We start from the raw sequence: 26355 nt of genomic DNA on the forward strand, positions 1-26355 counted from the left end.
ATAGGTGTGGAAGAATACAGTCCTCTTAGCTTTCAAAAATGTGTGAATTTTTAAGACCTCTCGCTATTTGCGTAAACTGTGACACGTCTTCCCTCAATTACCCCCGTTTTCTGGGTATTTAATCGCGTCCAGGTGTGGATCGCTCGGCTGGAGAGAGCAAGAAAGGGAGACGCCGCTTAACGCCAAAATTGTCTTTTAAAGCAAGTTGTCTGTTACAAATGCAAAACGTTTGATGGATGTTAGCGCTTTTCAAGCATGGCTAACTCCCGCAGTCCATCAACACCCGAGCTTGGATCGAGTCCAGTCTATTTGTGGAGAATTGCCTTGTTTTACTTTCATTCACAGTTTGTTGCACCATAGTCATTTACATGGCCTCTGACAGATCTAATATGAGCACTGGAGTAGCATAACCCCGCATCTTGACTTGCCTCGCAGCTTTCGTACGGTTCCCCACCTCGGATGTGCCCTTAGTGTAACAGCAGTTTTCAACACAGTGAGGTTCCAAATTCCCCAAAGTCATTATTGTCTCCTGCTAAGTTGCCCCAGCCTGCTATGATTTGTGGGTAATGAGCTGGCAACCGGGCCTGGGCTCAATTATTCTCACTGAGGGAGTGATTTCTCACTCTGTAGAGCAGAGCACAAAGTGCACTCACTAATTCTAATCAGGACATAACACACTCATAATCACCCGTGCGGAAATAAAAGAGTGGCTGAAAAGAAAGAGAGAACGTAAATAACGGTGAAATATGGACAGGGTTGCCATGTTGTGGAGAACAGACTTGTGCTTACAGGTAAGGGAAGATGTGCGCTGTGTTTTGTCAGGTGCAAATTGTTTCATGTAAAAGAGAGATAAGCATCCTCTATTGATCCCTGAGGAAAAAATCTGCATGATTGCATGAAAACATGACCTGATTAGATTTAGATAATGTTGTTCAGTCAGAACTTTGAATATAGATAGAATGAAATAGAAAAGTGTGAACATTTGGAAGCAACTCTGAGCCGACGTGTCTCAAAGTTAGCATTATATGATTTGTTTTGGGCTAGTAGAAACTCTTAATGGACCCTGTACTGATCATGTGACTTTCACCGTCACTCTCAGTGGTAGTTGCCGCATTGCAATGCTGCTCAATGCATAAAGTTTTTCAGCTTTGTTGGGTTGCCAGTAATCACTGTTATCATGTTGCCTAAACTTTGTAGCCTAAATCTATAGCTTTCTTGCTACAAATTGCTTTCCTTTATAAAGGAAGTGCGGAAGAACTATGTTTATGCTGAGAGAGAGAAAGACGCAGAAACAAATAATATTGTAGAGTAGAGAGAGGAACAATGGATAGAGGCACAGACTTGTACAGAAGCAACAACGGCAGTCATATCTTCAGACTCGTCTCTTTTTCTCCGACGCCATGCTTTGTGGTGAAAGTAAAGTCTTGTAAGAAACCCCAAATGCCTCTTTCTCATGTACAAATGAGATAAGAAACGTGCATCTAGACTCGCCACAGAGCTCGGTCCACTTCAAAAGATAGAGAATTTCTGACTGAATGTGTCTGGACTGAGCGAAAACGAAAATAAATTGTTCGTCTCTGGATTGCAGCTAGCACAAAAGGTACAAAATGCATAGCCGATATCTGTAAAAGCCTGCATCTTAATATAGCTTTCCTTTGGCTGTTCTATTCAGAGCCAAGCAATTGTTCTGGGAGTTCAGACAGACCAAAGAACTTTCCAGACTGTTTTGATCCGTTAGAAATGCGAATGTCAGTGAGAAAGTTCCCAAATGGCTGTGTCTGGTGGTCTATTATGATACAAGACATTAATTTATGCAACCAAGTATCCAGAATTAGGACTCAAAACAGTCTGGAATAAATATGCATTAGACAGGATGTAACTCCAGCATCAACCTGATAGTTTGAACTAGCAACTTTCCAGTTCCTCACTTTAGGCTTTACCACAACACCACTCCAGAATGGTGATTTGGAAGCTGACACTTTTTAAGTGTCCGAATAATTATCTGAAATGAAACAGATCACCTACAATTATTTAAGACGTTCAAGTAAGTCAAGCAATGCCCTTGACCAGCTCCACTAAATCCCAGTCGTGAGCAGAAACAAATCAACTGTTATGACATCATCGTCAAACTTCTAACCTGATGCACATCCCAAAATGACACAAAGATGTCTCAGCTGGGATAAGTAGAGGTGAAGAAAGCAGTGTGTCTTCACCACAGAGGTACAGAAGAACAAAGGTCATCTTCTACACGTATCTGTTCAGGGTCACAGCAGTGAGGACAGCTGCAGAATGGATGGTGTAGACTTGCAATGAGAAACTATGAAAGTTCATGCATTTTTTTGACAACTTGACATGCTGGCTGAGCTGGTAAAAAAACTCTTGGTATAGGGCTCTGCTGACAGAAATAAAATTTATAATAAAGAAACAGGTCACACCTCACCTGTTAAAGGTAATTGAGCTAGTTTAAGGAACAATGGAGCTGGTTTGCAGTCTAGGTTTACAGCAGTCAACCATCTAGCAAGGCGTTGACCAGTTAATGACCAACATGGACAAACTGAAAGAACCTACCATGTTGAAAGTCCCAGGCACCGCCTTAAACTGTTTTAAACTGGAAGGTTCTCTCACTTGATTCTACAGTTCAGGTCACTTCATAAGAGAAATAAAAACTAAACAAAAAAAAGTGCTTCTCTGGATTGCAGCAAGGACAAAAGGTACAAAAATGTCTAGTTGATTATCTTTAAAGTTTTAATTTCTTAAAATCTTAATTTTGCTTCCTTTAGCTATTCAGGGACAAAAACAGGCGACACCAGTTTAGGGTAGTTAAGTTAGCTTTTAAGTAATCACTACCTTTGAGTAAACAATGTAAGTAATCAATTCCAGTCAGCTACGACTACCATCTCACAAATTTTTGACCAGTTTGGGCCAGTCAAAAGAACCTAATGTTCATATTCTCAGCAACAACCTCAAACTGGTTTCTAGGGAGGTTCTGTCATTGCTTCCAGTTGGAGTGGCATGAAAAGGTCATGGTCTGAGCCAGTGGTGGCAGGTTAATGGAGAAGAATGGTTTCAGCTGGCTAAGTGCTCTCCACAGGACAAGCCTGGATGCGTTGTGAGGAAAGCTTTTCAGACAGGTCGAATGGTGTCAGCTGTGGGCTAGGGGAACGTGAGGAGCCCAAGACATTAGATTAAGGGGTTAAAGGTCGGACTTAATGTCTACTTCACCAACCTGTCTCTCAGAGATTAGTTGAACTCTGCCATGAGTCTCACCGACACCTAAACCATCACGTACAGCAGCTCTTATCCTCAAAGACAGGGTGAAATTGCACTCGAATGTGTGTTTAAGAGAGTCGGTGTGCCAGAGAAGAAATTAAAGCTAGATCAACAGGCGCTTCGGCTCAGCAGAACTGAATAAAGCTTTAGCTAATGCGTTGGCGATGGGCCTCGTTTGGAAATCTCCGAAGCTCTCTGCAATGTAGCTTCACAGGAAAGTGCAAAAGAAATGTGTTTTATTTGTTTACATGGATAAATGGAAGCCAAATGAGTGTGAGGGACGAAGCCAGCAGGCAGGAACAAGGCAGATAGTTAATTACGGTAGGCTGAGCTTAGCAGTGTCTCAGGTTGCATTGTGTGGGTTTCTTTGTAGGAGCTGCTCTCTGGTGGGCTGCCATTTGCACTGTGAATAATCACTGTGTGTGTGTGTGTGTGTGTGTGGTATGATGGGAGAGGCCTTTCAAAGGAGCCAAGGGAATGAGGGTTTCTTCTATCTGCCCTTTTTTTCTTTGTTTCTTTGCTCTTGGATGAGGGTTCAAACAGTGAGATCAGAGCAGCACCTACAGGCCAGGTTTGCTATGCTTGTGGGGAGAATGCGAGTGTGTTACTTGCACACACACACACACACACAAGGAGAGGCAGCACATATGAGAACGAGGGAAAAAGTAACAACAAAGAGTGAGAAGCCTTTCGAGGGGGCGGAAGAATCCCTTGTCTTGTCTACAGAAATGGGAGAGAGGGAACGGATGAATGAGAAGGGAGAGGATTCATTTTTCGAAAAAGAGTGGAAACAAAACCTGTGGAGGATGAGCAGAAAACAAGAGCGAGTGTGAGAACGCTGAATCCTCCATCCACCAAACCAATCTGCTATTCCTCTGTCAGGAAGATGAAACGCAGAGGAGCTCTGTACTGTTTCACAAGGATGTGAGGTAAATCTATACCTCAGACTCTCTCCGGTATCCTTCTCTATTGAGGAAAAAAGAGGGTTTTGATGAAGGCCTGTTTGCCGTTCGGCCAGTGAATACAGTAATTAATTAGCTTCTGTAGAAGTGGAGTAACATTAACGATTACTCCCAGCATGTGCCACGCACATGAATGATACTTCCCCTGTTTCATTTACCTAGACTGTGGAAGCCTGCCACAAATTCATAATGAATCGGATTCTCAAAAGGACATAAAATACTTATAGGATTGTTTTTACACCATTGTTTTTCTGTCAAACAGTTATTGATCTAAGCAAAAATTAATCTCAGTGGCTTAGGGGACATCCTTAAATTGGAGTAAAGTTTCAATTTCAGAGTGCATCGAGGGACCGTGTCCTTTTATACCTGAGCAGATCCACTGTTTGAGTTCACATGTGCCGGGTGTACACAGTCAATTTTTTTACATGTTCACATAATTTTCAATGGTTAAGCATTTACTACTAAGACATAAGTAGTTGCACTGTGATTTTTTTTTTTTTTTTTTTTTTTCAAATACTACAAAATATAAGATTCTTTTTTTTTTTGTATCATATCTGCTTTTAGCTCAGTCATTGAAAGAGGTCTGGGCTCTTAATATTATGTTTAAAGTGCACAACATTCTGGTATTGGTTACACTTTATTGTAAGCTGTCCTTTTTACAGTATAATTATACATTTACGTACAGAGTAATATTAACCGACTGCATATACTTAAGGAATAGGATTGGGGTTTGGCTTAATTTATTGTTGTTAATATAATAGTGAGTTTGGAAATATCTGTTAAAGTCATTTTTACAGGGAGTGGTTCAGCGATGAATTTAAACACTTCAAAAATGTTAAAATCAAATTAACATGCAGAGAGCTGACGGTTCATTTCTAATCCTGCACATCTAAAATCTGTAGCATTAATTACCACATTTCATCAGTTGCTTTCTGCTGGTTTTGCTTATTACAACCATTCAGCATTTTTCCCGTTCAGAACTGAACTTCAACAGCAACTCGACATTAGTAACCTCCATTACCTGAGAAAAGTCTCTAACTAGACTGATCTTACACAATGACCAAAGAAATCCACAAAAGCTCATTTGAGAAGTTCTAAAGACACACAAAAAAATCCAAATTACAGCTTAATAGAACCTTGTTCGCTTTCATTACATAGAAATGACTAGTAGAAAATTCTGCTTAATAATCCAGCATTGATTTGCCGGCCTCTTGCAGTTCTTTAAAGAAAGAGTCATTCTTGAACAATTTCTAATTTATTAGACAAAAATGGCATTCTTACTCCATAATCCAACTCAGAAGTCCAGCGAATGTGTAATATTGGTCACGTACAGAGCTTCGTTCTGGGTTAACCTAATTCACAATATCTTATACCGCTGCATGAATAAAATGAACAGATACTGAAGCTGTACTTCCACTCTCTTGAATAAAATGCAAGCAGTCTTTCGATGATGAAATTTCTCAAATCCAGTCTCTCTTGTTCCAGAATAAAGAGACCTCATGACCTTGCCGCTCTTTGCATTAACCACAAATCCACAGCTGAAGCCTCACGCTGCCCAGATGGGTCATCTCTAATTCATCGCTAGGGAGAAGAACGTTTTAAAAATAGAGAAGGAAATGCCATTCTAACAATCCCTGTTGGAAAGACACAGCAGCACCTTGCAGTTGGAGCACCAGGTGGGAATGTGATGCTGGATGCAATTAAAAACACGGCGAATAAACCTGCAGCGCGGTCTGAGGTCGCGGTGCGGTATAAATCATCACAATCACGCTGACGCAAAACCAGCACTGAAAAGCTTTTACTGAGCGTTGGAAAGGAAAGTCCTTTTCAGGTGCCCATGCGAAGTGCTCTTGTAGGCTTGCTTCGCTGCTGTGGTGTTATTCGGAGCGTTTTTTGGAGAGGTCGACTCAAGTGGGTGAGAGCACCAGCACAGTTGGGCTTTTTGAATCAACACGAAGCATTTCTTCTGCCTCTCAAGCTGTTGAACATTCAACTAAATGGAAGGCTGAAAACACTCAGACATTCCTTACCTCTACGCAACTTGCGTTCCTTTCAGAAAAAGGTCAGGGCCTGTGCTGTGTGCGTGAGGACAGAGTGTTGTATCTCTGACGTGATCATCAGATCTTGTAGAATTTAAAACAAAGAAAGAAAACACGTGTTCTGCACAGAAACTAAAAACAGGAGACATGACTCAACACACTCTATGAAAAATGACCTCCGCATTTTGCCTCATTCAGCCTCAAATTGTATGAAAATGAAAAACAAAACTAAATAAAACATAAAAATCTATTAAATCTTGAGGATGTGTACAAAAACAGGACATGGTGATACTTATACAGCTAAATATAGGCCCATTAAAACATCTAGAAATGTTTTATTGTAATATACTATATATATATATATATATATATATATATATATATATATATATATATATATATATATATATATACTATATACTATATATATACACTATATACTATATATATACTAATATATATTTACGGTTTGTCCAATAATGGTTAAACTGTTCAAAAAATATAATCACAAATATATATATATATATATATATATATATATATATATATATATATATATATATTTGAATATATGAATTTGAATTATAGCCTGTATTACACTTCTTTTTGAGAATATCTCAATAGACTTTACTAAACGCCTACTTACACATTTGCCAGTGTTTTCAGCTTATTAAAGTTTTTTTTTAGTAACGTGTACATGCAAGTTATGTGCCACGACTGACAGATTGGGAAGATTAAGTAAGAACTACGAAAATGTATTCATTTATGAAAAAATATGCTTAAAAAACCAAGAGAAGCACGAATCGTTATCACAATGAAAACATCATTCACCACGTAGCACTATAATATAAAAAAGTATAATTGTTCCCAACTGAGTTTCCTACTATTCCTACTGTTATGGAAAAAGATTATAACAGATGTCAGCAGAAATACGTAGGCAGTATGTAGGTGAAGCTAACAATGCAAAACTACATCAGCCATATTAAAATATATCATACGCACAGATATCAAATTATTATATTATTTGAAACTTTGCTGTTTCAGGTATGGTTGTGTTTTGTGTTAAAGGTGAAAGCAACAAAAAGTGATTCGAAATGAAAAATGAAAAGTGTTGTTTAAGACGCATACTTTGGCGTGCCTGACATGGTAAATAAAGGAGAATATAGCTAAGCTTAATTAAGTAGCTTGCTCAAGGTCTATAAAAAAGCTACAGCATTATGCAAATAGAATGGAGGCTATATCGAACTGAGCCGGTTGTGAAGACGAAGGCAACTAAACAATTAGAGCCAATAAAAGTAAAGTGGAAATGAAAGATTAAATGCATATTTAAGGTGGCAATAAAGACATAATTGCTGGGAACTTTGTGATGAGCCTGAAGAGGCAACTATCACGCTGTGAGAATATAAAACACGGAGATGCGCTTGACTTGTGATATCCTGTTGTGTTAAACTAACTACTCAACAACGGGTGCACACTGACAGACTAATAAATCACCAACAAAACCATACTGTTAGCAAACATTAGATCATGCATTGTTTGTAAACATCTGACGTATATTTACAGTAATAAACTTAAGAGGTATTCACAGGCTGCATTTACACTCACCGTTTCAAAACCAGTTTGATTCATACTAATTTTCATTATTATAATTAAAAAATTAAAAAATGAATTTCTCTCCTTCGTGCCATTCCAAATCAGCAATAACAGCATATTTAGCCGGAAAATTATTTAAATCACGTCTTACTAAAGAGTTGTTCGCAAGCTGCAATTAGACTCATTCATTGACTCAAACCAGTTTAATTCATACAAATTAAATTGAAATATAGAATTCATTTGTCCTTTGTCTTATTCCAAATCAGCAATGACAACATTTTACGTGAAGAATCGTTAAAAATCACATCATTCATGTACATACAAAAAAATTTTAGGCTAAAACTACCAAATCGTCACCAAGAAAGAGAGGCAACAAAAAGAGTGTGTGTGTGTGTGTGTGTGTGTGTGTGTTAATGTGCTTGAATAGCAACAGAACCTCTGCATCTGTCTTGAAATCTGTCTGTCACTTCAAATAACCACTTCCTGCTAAGAGAGAAAATGAGTGGAAAGGGGCGGAAAACATGCAAGGAGAAACGTGAAAAGAGGGCAGAGGTGCTACTAGCTTGAGAAAGAGAAAGAGAGAGAGAACGCGAGCAAGAGCGATGCGGGGCGGGCAACAGACTGGGGGGTCAGGCTAAGCTGTAATAGACTGAAGCTCAAATGAATGAGTCTGTCAGGTTGAGTCCAGGCCTTGACTGACTGCTCCTTTCAACCCGCCAGCAGCCCAACATCCAACCCCGAGGCTCCTCCATGCAAGACGACTTCCCTAATGATGATGCACGACTCTCAGTGCCACGGGCCCTTGAGGTGCCGGTGGTGGTGGAGGGGGGCTCTTTGTGAACCAACTCAAGCTCCTGGAGAATGAGAAACCGCGACCACCTGAATTGCAAACAAGCAGCCGAAACCTCTGTCACGGTCGTTTCAATGGGCCAAAGAAAGAAAAGTGTGGAGGGGGGAGTGAAATGGATGCTGGCGGTTCGAGAAAATCGATTGCGAAAATTAATAAGTGAATTCCCCGCAGCACGCCGGGCGCCTCAAACATCTCAATCTCCTTCCTCACCTCTTTCTTTTATTTCTCTCCTCTGAGCGAGAGGGAGAGGAATTCAAAACACCTCCCACACTCCTTTACCGATACATTGACAAAAGAGCTGAATTTCAAAGACACTCAGCATCCGCGTCTATGGAGACCGTGGCCCTCGTTTTGTAAGGTTAGTGAAATCCTCATCCAACAACGTGGGTGTCGTTTTCTAGTATTTCTTTCTCTCCGCAAACCTATTTTACTCTGTGCTATATTCAATAATCTCCCCTTGACTCCTGAATCCACTTTTAACGTGAACAAAAAGTCCCAATAAAAAAAAAAATAACTACACTAGTTTATAGATCAGGGCGGTTTACTGGAGTTAAGAGGCACTTAGGAGCAGGGTATATGCGGATGAGTTCTAAAGGAGTACCTGTTCTTGATGCTCAAGCCATCGGTCCACCAAGGGATGATTGGCACTGAGGGAGGAGCGGGCGTTTTCTCTCTGAAACTGTGTGGCCCAGGTCACAACATCACGAGGAAGGCTGCGATACGCTTCAAGACCCTTACCCTGGAAAACACAATGCAGATGATGAAAGAGGTTTATACCTGGTTTCTTCACCCAAAAAAAATTATTCTGTCATCATTTACTCAAAAAAAAAATATCCCTCTACCTACATTTTGGCAAAACGATTGACTATATTTTCCAGTTGAAATGAATACAAACAGCTTTCATTCCTATTCAGATTATGAAAAATGGGGCAGATTACTGATTTATGCATACTTATATTCACATGGTTCGTTGCAAAATACCGTTATGACATAAAACAACACATTTTACCACATATTCATGTTTACATCACATAAACACTTCCAGACATGTGCCTTCTGTGAAATAGCAAAATTGCTCAGTAGTTCACCCGGTACAACATTATATTTGCATTGTGCTCATATACAGATCATGTGAAACATGAATCACTAGAAGCAAAATAAAATGGTATGACAGCCACAGAAAATGTGTTTTTATCTCAAAATTGCTCTTGTTAACACTATTTGTTACGTTAACGGTAGGGTTTGGTCTATTATTTTCAAAAGTGAAATAACCTTTTAGCACTTCTTATGTACCGTATATTTACTATGCAACAATCACTGCTACTTTCAAGTCGGAAAAACCGAATATGCTTTTAGCATCACTCACTGGACATTTCACTTTAAAAGTGCTGTAAAAAATGTAAGAAACGACTTAAAGTCCCCTATTATGGATTTTTGAAAATTAGCTTTCATGCACTCTCAAAAGAAAGAGTTGGTGATTTTTAAAATGAGTCTTAGCATATTGCCGCCCACTTGATGGTCTAAATGAAAATGCAAATTCAATCTTTTCCACTAGTTGCTGCTTTTGGAGCATTAAAAGCTCACAAAATCTGCTTTGAATGAAATCGACCAATCAACGGAAAAATTATTTGTTGAATGAATCGTTTGAGAGTCATTGAACAAATGAGGTAGAAATAAAGGCATATTATAAAAAATGAAAGTGTTTTTTGACCTTGACAACCTGTCGTTTGGTACTCCCAAAACCAAGAGGTGCTTTAATGTCATTTTGCAGAAATGTCACCAGATTTTTTTTTTCCTTCCAGTGATACAGAGTTCTCTTACTTTCTCCTTTGGGACACAAAAAGAAGCACACTGCAAAGATTGGCCCATTAGACTTTGTTATATGGGCAAAACGGAACATTGTTTCCCCTTTTTTTAAAGCAAGACATTGCTTAAGCAATTAGAAAAAGCTTAGTTATTAAAGAAATTGGGTTTTATTAACAGTAATACCAATTTACGTAAAAAATGCACAGTCTAATACAGTAATACCTACTCAAACTATTCTCTAGATTAGAGTCACTGTGTGTACAAGGGAAGCTCATCTTGGATCCGAGCCCTGCAATGATATCATTCAGGCCACCTAAATTTAGAGGGCACGCTAATTTAATTTCTCACTAATAAGCAGCTCCATTACAAGCTACTAATTCACACAGTGTTTCTAATGTTACGCTGCATGTTTTCACAGAGGTGAAATCAAACGCCCTCTAGCAATGGAGCTCAAGTCAAATCTCAATTTGAAGAGTTTTTAGAGCAAACCTAAAACAGGTTATCCTGTGACACAGGGGGCTTTAGCCTAGAAAGCCTACTGAGCACCATTGCTCTTGGCTAAAGACCTAGTCTGAGGAATGAGAAAGAGTTTCCAATTATAGCATGAGCCAGTTCACAATCGGACACCAGACAAAAGCAATTCCATACAGTGGAGTGATTCTGATGTTCCTGCATGGTAAAAGGATCTATTCAGGTAATTCTGACATTGAACAGCAGGACAAATACGAGGAGGAAGAGACACAGCGAGGAACATGAAGACCAACAGGTCAAAGGCCCAAAGGTTAGTGAAGAATCTATAAGGTCAGCCTTATGAATCAAGACTTCCCATGGAGCATGTTATAGTGATTGAGGTATTTGCCAACCTTGGCAAAGCATCCAAATGCAGCAGGAGGCCTACAGGTTTCTACAAGTTCAGGAAGAGATACTGAGAGACAGATGTTACGCTCCATGTAGACCAAACATCACTTTATAAAAACATGGCATGGGCTACATTCTGGCCAATATGGAGCATCTAATCTTATATTTCATTCTAGGGGTCAATGACATGAATAGCAAATTTGTAATATTATGAGGGAAAACATACTGTAAACAGGGAATTGCATCATAGAGGGGACTTCTGCAGACCCTAACAACATATTTAATACATGATATTTGCAAAAATAAAAAACATTTTTTTTTTCACATTTTTATTTGTTCATTTATCTAATGAATTCTGCCTTTCCTTTGATGATCAAACCACATGAAACCAACATGAATACAGTAAAAATTCTGCAAACTTGGCTTTAATTTTAGACAGTTAATGACCCAAAGACCAGCGAGTCTTAAATTATTACTATAAATACGATCTTTTTTTTTTCATTAATTTATTTGTATTCATTTATTTATTTCTTTGTTTGCTTATTATAAATCAGGAGATTTAAAAATTTGAACACACAGGAATGCCATAAAGTTTTGTAGAATGACAGTTCTCTGCATATATAAGCCTAAAGACAGAATGCAGAAATAATACATTTCTCTTCAGCGCCTGCTATTCTTACTTCAAGGTGAACTAACACCTTTATGTTCACTTCACCCATTCGCTGTTACTAAAATAGAGCATATTTATATTCACTGTCGCTTATCGTCATCTGACAGTATCAACCAAAAACAGACCTTCCAAGCACCTCAAGCTTTTCTCATGACATCCCAAAAACAACAATCAAGAAATAAATGATCCGGTGCAGAACGAAAGGTAAAAATAACAGCTTAATTCTTCTGCTCTGCTAAAATGAGAGTGTGGTGTTTGGATTATGGAAGAAACCGACAAGCAAAGTGCTTTTAAACAGGATTACTAGTGAACGCCATGAGATGCGCTAATCTCATCGCGGGTTGTGGTGTCACATTCTGAGTACTCCATCTTTTCTCGCTCCCTCCCCTTTCTCCCTCTTTTAATTTGGAATATTGCTGTTTCAAAGCACTGAAGGCTTGTCATTGTTGCAAAAGAGCAGCCATTTTGCAAAGATAATTGGCCTCTTTTTCATTGGCTGCCCCAGGGAAGCTAGAGAGGAAAACACAGAATGTGCCTCTTTTTGATTCATTTAAAGCCAAAGGCACTGACCACTGCAATAAGGCCCAAATCAAGAGGGAAGCAACAAACAAAGGACACGGATCCCATTCTTCTAACAGTGAAGACATATGGTTCCATAACCAAGAGAGTTCCAGGTCAACAACAAACAGTAGCAACAGGCATTAGGAGAATCTCAAGATGAATGAGATGGAGCAAAGGGAAGTCACTTCTTACAAGTTGCCCTATAAAAACGCTCCAATAGGTACTTCGGTTTGAGAAGACCTAATGGAAAAATAATGTCCTCATCAGAATTTCCAAAAGAACAGCAACAAACCTAAAAGTATCAAAATAAAGTAGTGAACAATGCATGGATGTATATATATATATGAGGGGATATGATGGATAATTGGACAGACAAGCAGAAAGATGGAAAGGCGAATGGATGGGTAAAACAGTGTATGAATGGATGGATGGATGGATGGATGGATGGATGGACAGATAGATGGGTAGGAAAAACCATATATAGATGGATAAGTAGGAAAAACTGTATGAATGGATGGATGGATGGATAAGCAGAATGATTGATGGATGGATGGATGGATGGATGGATGGATGGATGGATGGATGGATGGATGGATGGATGGATGGATGGATGGATGGATGGATAATTGGACAGATAAGCAGAATGATGGAAAGGCGGATGGGTGGGTAAAACAGTGTATGAATGGATGGATGGATGGATAGATGGATGTATAGATAGATGGGTAGGAAAAACCATATATAGATGGATGTATGGATGGATGGATGGACAGATGGATAAATGGTTGGAAAAAACATATAGATGGATGGATGGGTAGGAAAAACAGTGTATGAATGCATGGACGGAAAAGCAGTATGGTGGATGGATACTTGGACAAAAAGCAGAATGATGGATGGGTGGATGAGTAGATCAAACAGTATATGAATGGATGGATGGATAGGCAGGATGATGGATGGATGGATGGATGGATAGATGGGTAGGTAAAACAGTGTATGAATGGATGGATAGATGGAATGATGAATGGGTGGTATTAGAATTTGAAGGTGGTTTATGAGGACACTGCCAATGTCTTTAAAAAACATACTAAATGGTGGGGTTTTTTTTGAAAATCTAAAAATGCATAAAGTTTCCTGTAAGGGGTAGGGTTGGTGTAGGGTAACAGCACATACAGTTTGCACAGTGTAAAAAATATTACACCTGTGAAGAGTCCTCATAAACCACAAATGCCAACATGTGTGTGTGCGAAAATAAAAATGTAAAAAAAAAAGTCTAAATAATGCAGTGATAATAAGAACTGACCTTTCGCTCTAGGCTGTTGGTTCTGCTGGTGTTGTTAGCTTTCAGAAAGCCTGCTGTGGTGGACCATCGAGTGGGGTTCTTACGAGACGGTTCCTCTGGCTGCAGCTGGGCTTCGGGCAGGCCAGCCAGAGCCGGGTCACTGCTGCGGCGTACATGCAAGGGCATGTCTGAAACAGAGAGATGAGAGAGATCTTGTTAACGGCATATTTTCTCACTTTTTTCACTACGGTACAGCAAGACATCCTTCCCACATGTCCACAGATAACAAACACAGCACTTCGGCGCAGTTTCCTCGATTTCCTGCAGAAAGGCCCTTTTCAGCCTCACAAAAGTGTGACAGGGACACACAGTAGCACATTTCTGTCTGACACAAAGCCAGTTCCTTTGAGCCTTGCAAAGAAAGGCGATGGCAATAGGACCATTTAGCTGGGCTTGTTCTGTGACACACACGCACCGCACACGCTTTTGAAAGAGACGGGAGAGGAGAGCCAGAGGTGTCCCTGTGCTGCTGCGCTGTAATGGGTTTGAACTGCAGGGCAGGTGGGGGGGGATTAGTCAGATACAGCTCAGATCGCCGCCGCTCTGGATCCGAGGGTTCTGTGCTTGTGGTCGTCTACAGAGTAAACTTATTTCTACACCTTTTTATACTTTTTGGTAACGATTCCTATTAAGCTTCTATGTTTAAAGAAATCAATTCAAATGTCTAATAAGAAAAGACTGAATATAAGAAAATTGCATTTCAGTTGTGATCACAATTTTTGCTTCTCTTAATTTATTAAGCAAAATCAAGGGCCTATATTTGTAATACAGTCACTTGCACTGTTTGCTGCAACTAACTCTGATTGTAAACCGCAGATTCAGGATCTGCCTTTGCTAATTTATAACCCGGAGTAACAGTTAATACTGAGTAACTTACATATTAGGCACAGTATTGCCAGATAATTTACTTTAGAGCTGCGCCACACACTGCGTGAAAGCTCATTTTCAATAATCCATAATTGGGGCACTTTAAAAATACCTTCATAATACATCAAGCATGTTTCATATACAGTAAAGTGCTCCATTTAATGAACATCGTACAAAATATTAAACCGGTTCAGAGTAAATTAGCCACGGTCAGTGGCACATTAGACCTGAGGGAAAAAATAAACACCCCCAGGAAGTATTTACCCTGACAGAGCGCATTTGTTTCCCTTGTTAGGCTCTGTACCATGCGTTAGCTATAGCCAGTGCAAAAGTAAAGTGTTCACATGTCATCTGCAATAGCGTCTGAGTGTCGACAGCCAGATTTACTGTTAGTGCCTTGCCACCTGGCAGAAGCTCTGAGCGTTTTGAGTGGTGGAAATTTCTCAGCTCTCTGGTCTCTGGGTTTATAACTTGCTACGGGTGTATGTGGTACATCCATAATTATGCAAATGCCCCAGCAACCACCTGTCATCCCTCGACAACGTCCTGCCGCAGCATATGCCCATATTGCGACTACCATCTGATACCGTGCGTATGCATATGCAGCTCACAGGAAGTCCTAATTTTACAGACGGAGATGTTTCGGTCAGGCCACAGCTCACCACATGCAGTCGCAATGAAAACAGAACCGTGAAATCCGAATAGCCTGAGGCTATACAAAAACACTCCACAGACCAAGGGAGGCCCTATTATTCAATTACGAACTGAACTCAATAATAATTTTTAATACGCTTCCCTTTGTCAGTGGTCAGTTCACATTCAGTTCAAGGCTCTAATGACAAGGCCCCTCCATCGAAGCGTAACTGTATAACTCTAACCTATGTCTGGGATTACATTCAATAATTAGCTTAAGTCCAAGATGGCTGAAAACGCACAGAGATGGGTCTCGAGAAAAAAATAAAAGATCAAATGACATCTAAATACATCGTTTCAGTCTCTGTAAAATTACATTACGTATTACTAACGTCAAACAAGCAATAACAAGAAGCGACATGCGGATTGCAGATAATGGGAGCTGGAACTAATGGGGCTTTCAGAGAAGCAAGAAACAAAATCAAAAACAATGTTTTATTGAATGCGACATGGTTGTTGAATACAGCCAGATCGCATCTGATCAGCAATGTCAGGAATCTGTGCAAAAGTACAAGAGAAACCAAAAGATGTCTGTGGAAAGTGGTTTAACAACAAATATGTCAAATCATGTTGGTGATCGGGCCTGAACGAATCCATGTGGAACTTCACATTTTTCAGCCCGATATTTGGTTTTCCTTTTTTAACTATCCCTACGTTTCTAATTTGAACAAATATGCGATTTTAAGCAGCGGATTTCTTTGAATATATTCAGGGAGCAGGTGGTAGCTCATGTGCTCATATTCTTGTTTGATTTTGTTAAGAGCCTAATCACAAAATCTTTGAAGGGAATCAAACCACATGCTCGTCTGCAACATGTTGCATTATTATACTAATTTGGATAAATACTTTTCCTTTTCCCCGCTTACTCATGATTTCCTGCTAAATCAGTCTTCGCTCTTCACATGCAAAGACAAAAACATCTCTGTCTTAAGCCAAAACTTTGTATTTCAGTTCAATATGCAAACCATCCGAAGCATCCAGAAACTTTCTCAAACAAATGATACTCGGGGTGGAAATCACATGAGTTTAAAATATCTCTGCATATTTTAATATGAGAATATTTCTGCATATTTTTAAACAATGAGGGCATGGATTGCAGAAAGCATGTGATGCTGCTCTCACAATATTGCTTTTGTCGAACAGCCCATCTAGTGAGTACACACAGAGGACACACGACCCCGTTTTATCCCTTTCTCGCGCCACTCCAGCCAATATGGGCTCCTAATGTGTGATCGGATTAGCTTTCCTCCACCAGAAATTGGCTTCCTCTGCGTTTAATAACCAAGACGACCACTTAAAGGCCTGTACCCATCGATCTCAGGTGTGTTAGGGGTATGGCCAGGGCCTCTAATGAGACCAAGGACCAATTTCAGCTCTCCATGGAGGATTATGAATAGAGGGGCCCGCAAACAAGCTAGACACCAAAGATGGGGTTAAACTCACCAGGGAGGCTCTCTCAGACATCATATTTACATCTCTAATCCATCGCCTCTCATTGAAGGCCATGCAGTGGTGGAGATTAGTCCGTAATTAAGAAACAATATTTACTGGTTTCTCCACACAAAGCCACAATTTACAATTTACAAAATAGACGAGATGGCACTCTCTCGATAAGGCATAGAGATATGTTATTTTTTGCATTGTAAGACGTCTACAATATCGTCTCCAACTTTAACTCGTTCCTCTATAAACCTTGTGTTTTCCACTTCGCTGAGTTGGCACTAATAACATGCGATTTACTTCTGACTTTTCAAACACAGAGCTCTCTAATATATTACTTACTGCTTCCAATCATTTAAATTGCCCGTGTGTCCATTTTGTCCTTGCAGGCCAGTTACCTGCCAAAGGAAAGTGTCCCTGACTGGCTGCCAGTAGTGGGTAATGGAGAGGACGGGGAATGCTGAGGAATACTGATAAGGCTGTGGACAAGAAGGCAGTGATGAGCTGAAACAGGTAGGCCGAGGCTTCATCTTTTTTTTCCCCATTCTGTTGCCTTTTATATGCTGCATATGGAATGACTGGCCAAAGCAACCATCATTTTACGGATTTCTTTGGATATCACAAATACGACCTTGGTTTTTTGATGGATAAATATTCTATGTTTCAAGGACTGACCAGCGTGTGAACGGTTAGCAGGCTGAGGAGTTTAATTGAAGGGGTTGAGTTAATAAAATATGAAATAATAATGCCTTTGCTGGAACTCTTTTTAAAGAGTCAAGTGTCACCAGAGCATCCATATTGATATCTCTGGAGGTTTATAGACAGGGACCTCTTTCAACTATATCTCAACCTACATTTGCATTTGCCACCAGGGTACAAAAAGTCTTCCTGAAGGAGGTTACTTGTAGCTTTCAAGTTGGGGAAAATAGCCTGGAAACTGTTCAAAAAGAATATCGTGGAATTGGTTCAAAAGGGAAGAGGCCTCAGACGACTGTCGCCCGCTGATCGGGAAGTTTAGAAGCGGCTAATCTTGAGTAGATCTCAATGAGGTTGGGTTTTGAGGTGAGTTTTTCTCTCTTGGGACTGTAGGGGACATGCTGGGAGGATTCTGAGGCATATGTAGAGAAAGAATGAGTGTCCTGCTTGAGTGAGGGAGCAGTGCGTCTCGGCAGTGTCCGTGCGGTTCGACATGGTGGAACTTGAAAGGTTTCAGGCTGTAGAAAGCCGGTTGAAATCGGCGATAAGGAATAAAGAGTGAAAAAAAGCATGAATGTGGCAGATAAGCAGATTGGAGGACACAGAAGAATACTGAAGCATCTGCACAATTCACCTTTTAATTTTCAATTTGTTTGTGAAGCTGCTGGAGCCATTAACATTGACCCTGTATTTGTTCATAAAAGTGACACAGGGGCCACATTAGGGTCAGATTTATGTCTGTAATAAGCTTTTCATTGATGCATGGATTGTTAGAACAGGATAATATTTGGCTGAGGTACAACTATGTTAAAAATCTGTAATCAAAAAAAAATCTAAATATTCAGAAAACCGCCAATAACAGTATTTATTGATCTTTGTTAATGTTAGTTCAGATAAATACAGTCATTCATTGTTAGTTAGCTAACAGTGCATTGCTTAATGTTAACAAGTTAAAAGTGATTTTAAAAATGCATTAGTAAATGCTATTAGCATTTACTAAGATTAATAAATGTTGTAGAAGTATGTTTATGTTAACTAATACTGTTAACTAATGAAAAAACAAATATTATTGTAAAATGTAATTGTTTTTTTTTTGTCTTTCTCCTAGTCTGAGCTATATCATACTCTATGATACTATAATGTAGCAAATAGAATGCTCATATATATATATATATATATATATATATATATATATATATATATATATATATATATATATATATATATATATATATATATATATATATATATACATAATAATAATAATATAATAATAATATAATAATAATATACATATTAAACTCATTTTGTAACATTTAAAATTATTAATTATTATTATTTTTATTATTATTATTTTTATTGTTTTTGTTGTATTGTTGTTGTTGTAGTTGATTTTTTTTTTTTATTCTAATACAATTTCAGCTATTTAATGATTATTGCCATCAAATAAAAATATTGCCTTATCTGTATCAAATTGAATTTTATTATTGGTGCAACACTAGAAAAATGTATTATTTGGAGCCCAAGGCTTTAGTGTTATTGTACAAAATCATTTCTTTATCGTACAAGTAGTAAGTGTTTGGTACAAAGTTTGTAAAGCTGGAGGTCTAAACAGACCCAGAAATCCAGGATCACATTCCCATTACAAATAAACAATTACACAAATCTAAATTAATTCTAATATCAAAAGACGTCTTCATGTCTAAGATATGTTTTATAAAGCTTACTAAATCAAAGTTGGACATAAATCAGCATATACCTTCGGTACAGTCATACAAAAAAAGCAATGCTTTCTTTGGCTCTCTGAAGGGCGACAAACACGCAGCACAAATGTTAACTACGCTAAGCAATGCTGGGAGGATCTGAGGAGAACAGCAACTGTAACGTGTCTGCTGGAGCTACTGCTTCCAGACGTCTGGATTTTCTGGATGAGAAAACCAAAGAAGGAGGCATGGAGTCATGGACAGATATAACCATCAGATAAACAAGAATAAAGTGGAAAGTCTACGTATGGAATGAAAGGGATAGGGAAAAGGTCTGGAAAGTCAAGCCTGGCTTTCATGAAATGAATCCTGACTCATCTGGGTCGACGTTTCCCACATGCTGGGGACAACAATCAGAGTAGCACGAGAGAGAGCAATTAACTCAACACCCCAGTGTCACCGGCAGTCTGGAGGAGAGGAATGAGAGCGGTCCCTGGAGGAGCGCTCATCAGCTAAACAAACAGTTCTGCTCAGCTATATAAAGCACTGCTCCTATAATGTAAATAACATGGAAGCATTCCCTCAACGCTACAGTGACCTGGACGGAACATACGGAACAAGTCCGGAAGTGAAAACAGACATTCAGTAAAGAAAAATAACATGTAGGAAATGAACGAGGAATTGATTAGATAATTAAACGTATAGGTGTCGTGTACCAGTTTTTAAAATGAATTAGTTAGCTGTATTTCATATTAAATAAATGCAGCCTAGATGTATTTAGGAGACTTATTTCAATTTAAAATTATTTTCAATTTATTTTAACTAAAGTGCAAAAAGAGAAAAATACAAATAATACAATATTTCAGAATTAAGATTTGGTTAACATTACGGAAATGTGTAATTTAATGAAATATCTAAAATATTAAAATATTATATAATGTAAACTGTAGAACTATAATCTCAAATAAATGTAGCTAATCTCTAATTTGTCATTTTGCAATGAACTCTAATTTGATTAACATTATCTAACAGTCCACACAACCCCAGTAAGGTCATTGAAAAAGAAAAGTTGCAGAGAAAAGACGATGAGACGCCAGTGGTGCAGAAACCAGCTCGTAAGCTGAGAACAACCAGATGAAGGTGAAGAATTATGGGGTGAAAGGGCCTGGAAAAGTGGGTGCAACTGTTTATCTGTGACAGAAACATCATTAAACAAGAAGAAAAACCACAGGCTTCACTTTTCCCACAATATTACCAACAAGTGCATCAAATAATGATGTTGTCTTCAACACAGTCCATCCGTAACTTTCACAGCTCTACTTTTACTTTGACCATGGGCTCCGTCCTTGTGGTCTGATTACTTATTGAACTGAAGAGCGAATTAAATAATCCCTTCTCCTCCGTGCTAGTCACATGTTTGGATGCACTGAGGGGAACGGAGAAACAACGAAAGAGGGAGAGGCGGGAAAACCCAACTACTGCTGACAAAACCAAAATCCACAGAGGAAGGGTACGAATAACAAAGACAAATGTTAGGTTCAGACACGCAGACGTTAATTTAATGAGCAGATGTTGTCATTTGGAAGGAGATAATGTTTCAGTCTGTTCTGAGATTACACTCTCAAAGTTTCTATTGCAAATAATATTTTAGCCAGTATTTGGAGCATGAAAGAGCCCCGCCGGTGAAAAGGGAAAATGAGAAACACTGTATGATGGGAATATGTCACCATTTAGCGTGAAATCATAAAAGAGGGCAGCTGACTGAAGCAATATTCAAGATTGAATTATTAACATTTATTTTTAAACATACTGTCTACGGAAAGCATATAAAGAATACAAAATATATTCACTTGGACTCACTAATGTAAAAAACGTTTGAGAAACATGTTAGCAGAGATGAAAGTCTAGCAGGCAAGTGGAGCGGAAAGTTTAAAAGCGAAAATGTTAAAAGCATCTATATTAATTATTAAAGCTAAATAAAAATAAATAAATAAATAAAAACTGTTTGTTATTTGAATAGTCCTGTTGTGTAACCTTTAATATCCATGAAACTTTCCATTGAACAAAATGATCTTCATAGTTCATAGATCTTCAAAAAACTCTTTAAACAAAAAAAACATTGTTTTTTTTAAGAACTGTTCACTGAAAGGTTCTTCTCTTGGAACCCTGAAGTCTACAGTTATTTTTTTAATAATAAAATATCTTTCCGATAAGTCGTTTTTTCACGTATAACTTATTACCTGTTTACTCTGGGGGAAAACCAAATGGTTCTTCTATTGCACTGCTGTGAAAAGCCCTTTATTTTTAAGAGGGATCTGTGTTTTGTTAGAAATACCTGAATATATAGGAACAATATAATGCCCCATAATTGACTTTAAAATAGATAATTATAAATTACAGTTCACATTCACTAAAATACCAACTGCATCCATAACGCACATGATCTTCGAGAAGAACCGCAGAGTCTGTCACACTTCATTCACTAAACGAAACGCTACTTTTATTCCAACCACGTCTTCCAGCATCAAAAATCATGACTAAAACTTCCCACAAAAGAACTTCAGAAGCTGAAAAAGACAATATTTTCCTCATTCGCTAAAGTAAACGCTAGTGGCAAATACATCCCCGCTCCTCGGAGAGCGACGGCGAGGGGGAAAAGCCTTAAATCAACACAAAACTAAATACATTGTGTTTGCAGAGGAGTTCCTCTTCATACATTATTTCAACTGACAGACACAAATTTCTGCCAGATTGCAGTATTACGTTCTCCCGCTTTCAGCAAAGGAGAAACTTAAGCAGCGTGACTTGTCAAAACTATGAGCGTTGTCGAAATCAATTCATCTTTCCCATGCAGCGAGTACATCGACAAAAACAATAACCGCAGAATGGGCGAGGGAAAACGTTTCCTCGAGATCAAAGCAACGATTCGAGGGCCAAAAAAAGCACTCGCCTTAATGATCCGCTGGCCCCATTGTTTTTTTTTCTTAAACGTATCAGTAAAGATCTGGCCATAGGCTGAGTTCACCTATGATAGAGTGCTATAATAAAACGGGAGGGTTAGCGAGAAGTCTAAAACAAACAGCACTTAAGAGCTTCCCGGGCAAGACATCGACTCCCAGGAAATTCCAGCGAGATCCATATGGACTTTCTCATCTGCAGAGGCTGCTTCATCTTATGAGGCTGACAATACGTGGGTTGAGTCTCAACTCTCTCCATTTCTCCCTCTCTGGCTGTCAACTTAGTTTGCGAGAGATAGAGCGTTTCAATTAGCGAGACATTTTTCAAACGCAAGGTCGATGAGTCCCGCTCTTCTCAAACGTGAATATGTGCCTTTATTCGACGCGGTGTTGTGCTTCGAACGCGTGACATCCCAGCGGCCCTCATTGTTTCCCGGCTTGGCGTAGGTGGCGTGTGGTTAGCGAGGGAAACACAGCCTCCAGACATGAATCCAAAAACACCATTCCTGAGACTCGGTGATGCCAGGATGAGCCCGAGGCTACGGCCGCCCAGACTCAACCACGCATGCAAATCAACTCTCCAATTTACTAACACTTGACAAGACAAGAATTGATATGTGACTGCTAGCCCACGCTAATACTCCGGAGGATGCTTTGTCGGGGAGCTTGACGGAAATCAAGATCTTTGGTGAAAGAAGACTTGGTATGGAATCAGGAGAGCTGGACTTCAGAAAACACAACTGGGCCTACTGTTAAAGTTATATTCTCTCCACATGTAGTCACAAAATACTTTTTTTTAAAAAAAACATTACTCTAAAAGAAACATTGTTCAGGAGAAGGAAGCATTTTTCATTGTCATTTAGTTTAAAATTCAGAACTAAAATAACTAAAACTTTTAACTAATAAACTTTCTTTTTACGCAATAACATTTTTAAAAATATAGTAATAATAATTGTTTAAAAATTGTTTAAAAAAATGTATAAACATTTGCATGAACATTTAAAATAAAATAATAAAAACATTTTTTTAAATATAAATACAAATGACAAGTATAAAATATGCACCCAAAAAGTGTATTATAATATAATGTAATAAATATTAAATAATAATAATAATATATACATTATACTAAAATATAGTCTAGTTTATTTTAAGATGCCTTGAACAGAAAACATCAGCTACAAATATTAAAATAAACCAAATAATTCAAGATATTTCTTATTTTCATTCACTTAAATTATGTATGTATGGATTTAATTACTCAGTTACTGCTTTGAATAATTATACTGTATGAGTGTGTTATCTAGAGCAAGAAAGTCATATAAATAAAATGATATTATAATGGCAGATGTTATATGAATTTTAATTCTGTACATTTTATGTAGGTATAAATTTTATACTAAGCTCTACAATGTTTGATCAGGTAGAAATTGTGTGTTTTAAAAAATCCCTGTTTGTAAACTTTATATCGTTGAGGACAGTGTCCTTGGAGTTGAGAAAAGGTTCTAGAGGAAAGCAGAACACTTTCTGCTCTCAGCAATATCTCAAAACACCTTAAGAGATGCGGCTGCCCGAATTCAGACTTGGACACGGACCATTTCCATTTAATCTGAATGTGTTAAGAGGCTAATATGTCATTTTAATGGCAGGACTTGCATTCAAAAGCACAGAGAGACGGAAACAAAGTTTGGGAACTGGCAGAGTCAATTTCCTGTGATGCATATCCGAGCGAGGCTGAATAGAGAACGGAGTGTACCGCAATCTAATCACAGATCATTAGCAGATTAATGAGAGTCTGATTAAGCCGATCCCCGGTTCTGACCCTCATACGACTAGAAAAAAAGACTAAATATGTAGAAAACTTTCAAAGAGCGGAGGAGACATGTTCACTATAAACTCTAATGAACTCCAGAGTTTTGACTTCTGACGCTTGTGCGTGTTTTTCTCAACACACAAGCACAAATTATGTGGGTGTTTTATTCTGACAGCACCATGGGAATCGGCAGAACGAAAGCGATCCCGCCTTAGTTTGCATTCACAAAGTTGATCCCACTGAAGTGAACGTCGCTTTGTAGTCAGCCTTTGAATTAAGGGCTTGAAAAGCACCGTGCCCGATGAATGCAGATGACTGGGTGACATTGCTAATGATCCAGCACGTGTCTCCGCTGAAGAGCTGAGCCAGGTGGTTAACAGACTGCGGGAGTTGACTTAGCACGCTAGCGCTGACGAGGACGAGGGGAAGGAGAAGCCGGAGGTGGAAACACGCAACGATACCCCGATCGAAGTTTGGAGCGCAAGAGAAAAGATCAATGAAAACGTCGAGAGTGTTTGCAAGGTTAGAGCAGAAAACAGCGCTGGATCTGACCACAGCTTCAAGAATAATCATAGCGGAAAAATGTGACCCACGCTGTTTACCTGTGCATAAATCAACTATCTGGGTCATCGCGAGGGTGTTTGCTAGTCGAGGCAAATTTATTTACATTGCACTTTTAGTAGTGTAACAGCTGCTGTTTTCAGGGGCAGCGGTTCTGGAAGTAATTTTCATAAAGTCTCCATCAAACCAACCAGCTATAAGGAGAATCACAACAGTGCACACTTTGATTGGAAGCAATGCATTTTAAAAAAGCGGACGAAAGACAAAGGTACTCAACGGTTTTAGTGAGGGAAAGAACGGGAAAGTGAATCACATAGTTAAAAAAGTGAAATATTCAACTATCCGTTCTAAGATAATGAGATGAACTTTCAATGAGATAATGATTCGCACGTTGTATATAAGCATTTTCACCTCAAATCTGCTCAATTCCAGCCTCAATCCATTCAGAAGTCCCAGTGCTCACATAAAAACTTGCACGTAGTAGTCAGAAAGAAACGCCAATTTTAAAGAAAAACGTCGGACGTGCTTAGGCGTACTTTATATATGTAAAACATTCACGTTTTTCGCAAAATAATCATAAATATGCAAATGTGCAAGCGTTTTGAGAGCACGGGGAAACCTTGATGCTTTATAGAAGTGGGCGGAGCTTTTTGCTCACTGCGATTCTGATTGGTGGATGTCCTCTGCAGCCTTATGGGTAATGTGGTTTTCAGCAGGAATCCCACTGTTAACCGTGACTATTTCAAAACTAAGTTGAAATAATGCAAAATGATTGCCTCTGAGCTCACACTGAGTCTGTCTTTAAAGTTATCTGTAAAAATCAATTACCCTATAGAGAGAAAAAAACAAGAGATCAAAGCACCACGGTACAGATTGCAATCTGATACTGTTGTGATACCGGTATGGCACCCAAAAAAATCAAACAAACTTGTCCCCAAAGGATATTTTCGCCACACCTCATTAATAACTGTTTTCCCTGTTTTACAGTATAAATGCTTACAACTATCAGCCATAATAAGCTTTAGATTAAACTGTGGCAGTTTTACAATTCTGTGACTAATAGTTTGAATTAGGTAAGCTTTCCGCCCACTCCAGTGTCAAGGCTAAACCGGGTCTCCGTCGCTCCCTGTGCATTCATTTGTTAGCGTCACTAATGGAGCAGGGTGGCGTGATGAAGAGATGACACACAGCTAATAAACCACTGCTCCGACGCGCTCCCAAAAAGGCACTTCAATGACAAAGAGCAAAAAGTCACTTTGTGAGATGCCACGGGCAAGCAGCTTGATTTTAGCGGGGTGGTTTCGGGGCATTTCGGCGTCAGGTCGGAGGTCCGTTTGGCATGCTTGAGGGCTAGCCTGATTAGCATGAAGAGACGTGATGGTTGGATCTTTAGGGAGAAACTTTCACAATGGCAAAAAAGCAAAACACAAAACAGATGGGCAATCAGACACGTTCAGCCATGCGTATCGGTGCACTGATTCTGCTCTTGTTATTAAAGAAAGAAAGATGATGTCAAAACCTTTTGGAGCAAAACAACAAAGAAGAGAGTGAGGTTCAGAGAGAGAGAGTGGAAAGTGGTGAAATTAGGCATGCATTAGCAGTACACGCCAAGGTTATTACAGTTCATTAAAATGAACTGTAAATAAATCTATAAAAAAAACAAATAAATAAATAAAAATG

General features: G+C 38.8%; 1 protein-coding gene across 1 annotated transcript in view; it reads right to left on the reverse strand.

Annotated features, from left to right (window-relative positions):
* The window catches only part of pard3aa (par-3 family cell polarity regulator alpha, a), a 445337-nt gene that overhangs the window by 286805 nt on the left and 132177 nt on the right, over positions 1–26355 (reverse strand). The window contains 2 exon segments of the mRNA XM_043225637.1: positions 9316–9453; positions 13907–14073. Coding sequence (XP_043081572.1) covers positions 9316–9453; positions 13907–14073 — 305 coding nt within the window.

This window comes from Puntigrus tetrazona, chromosome 24 (genome assembly GCF_018831695.1).
Source record: "Puntigrus tetrazona isolate hp1 chromosome 24, ASM1883169v1, whole genome shotgun sequence".
Taxonomy (NCBI): Eukaryota; Metazoa; Chordata; class Actinopteri; order Cypriniformes; family Cyprinidae; genus Puntigrus; species Puntigrus tetrazona.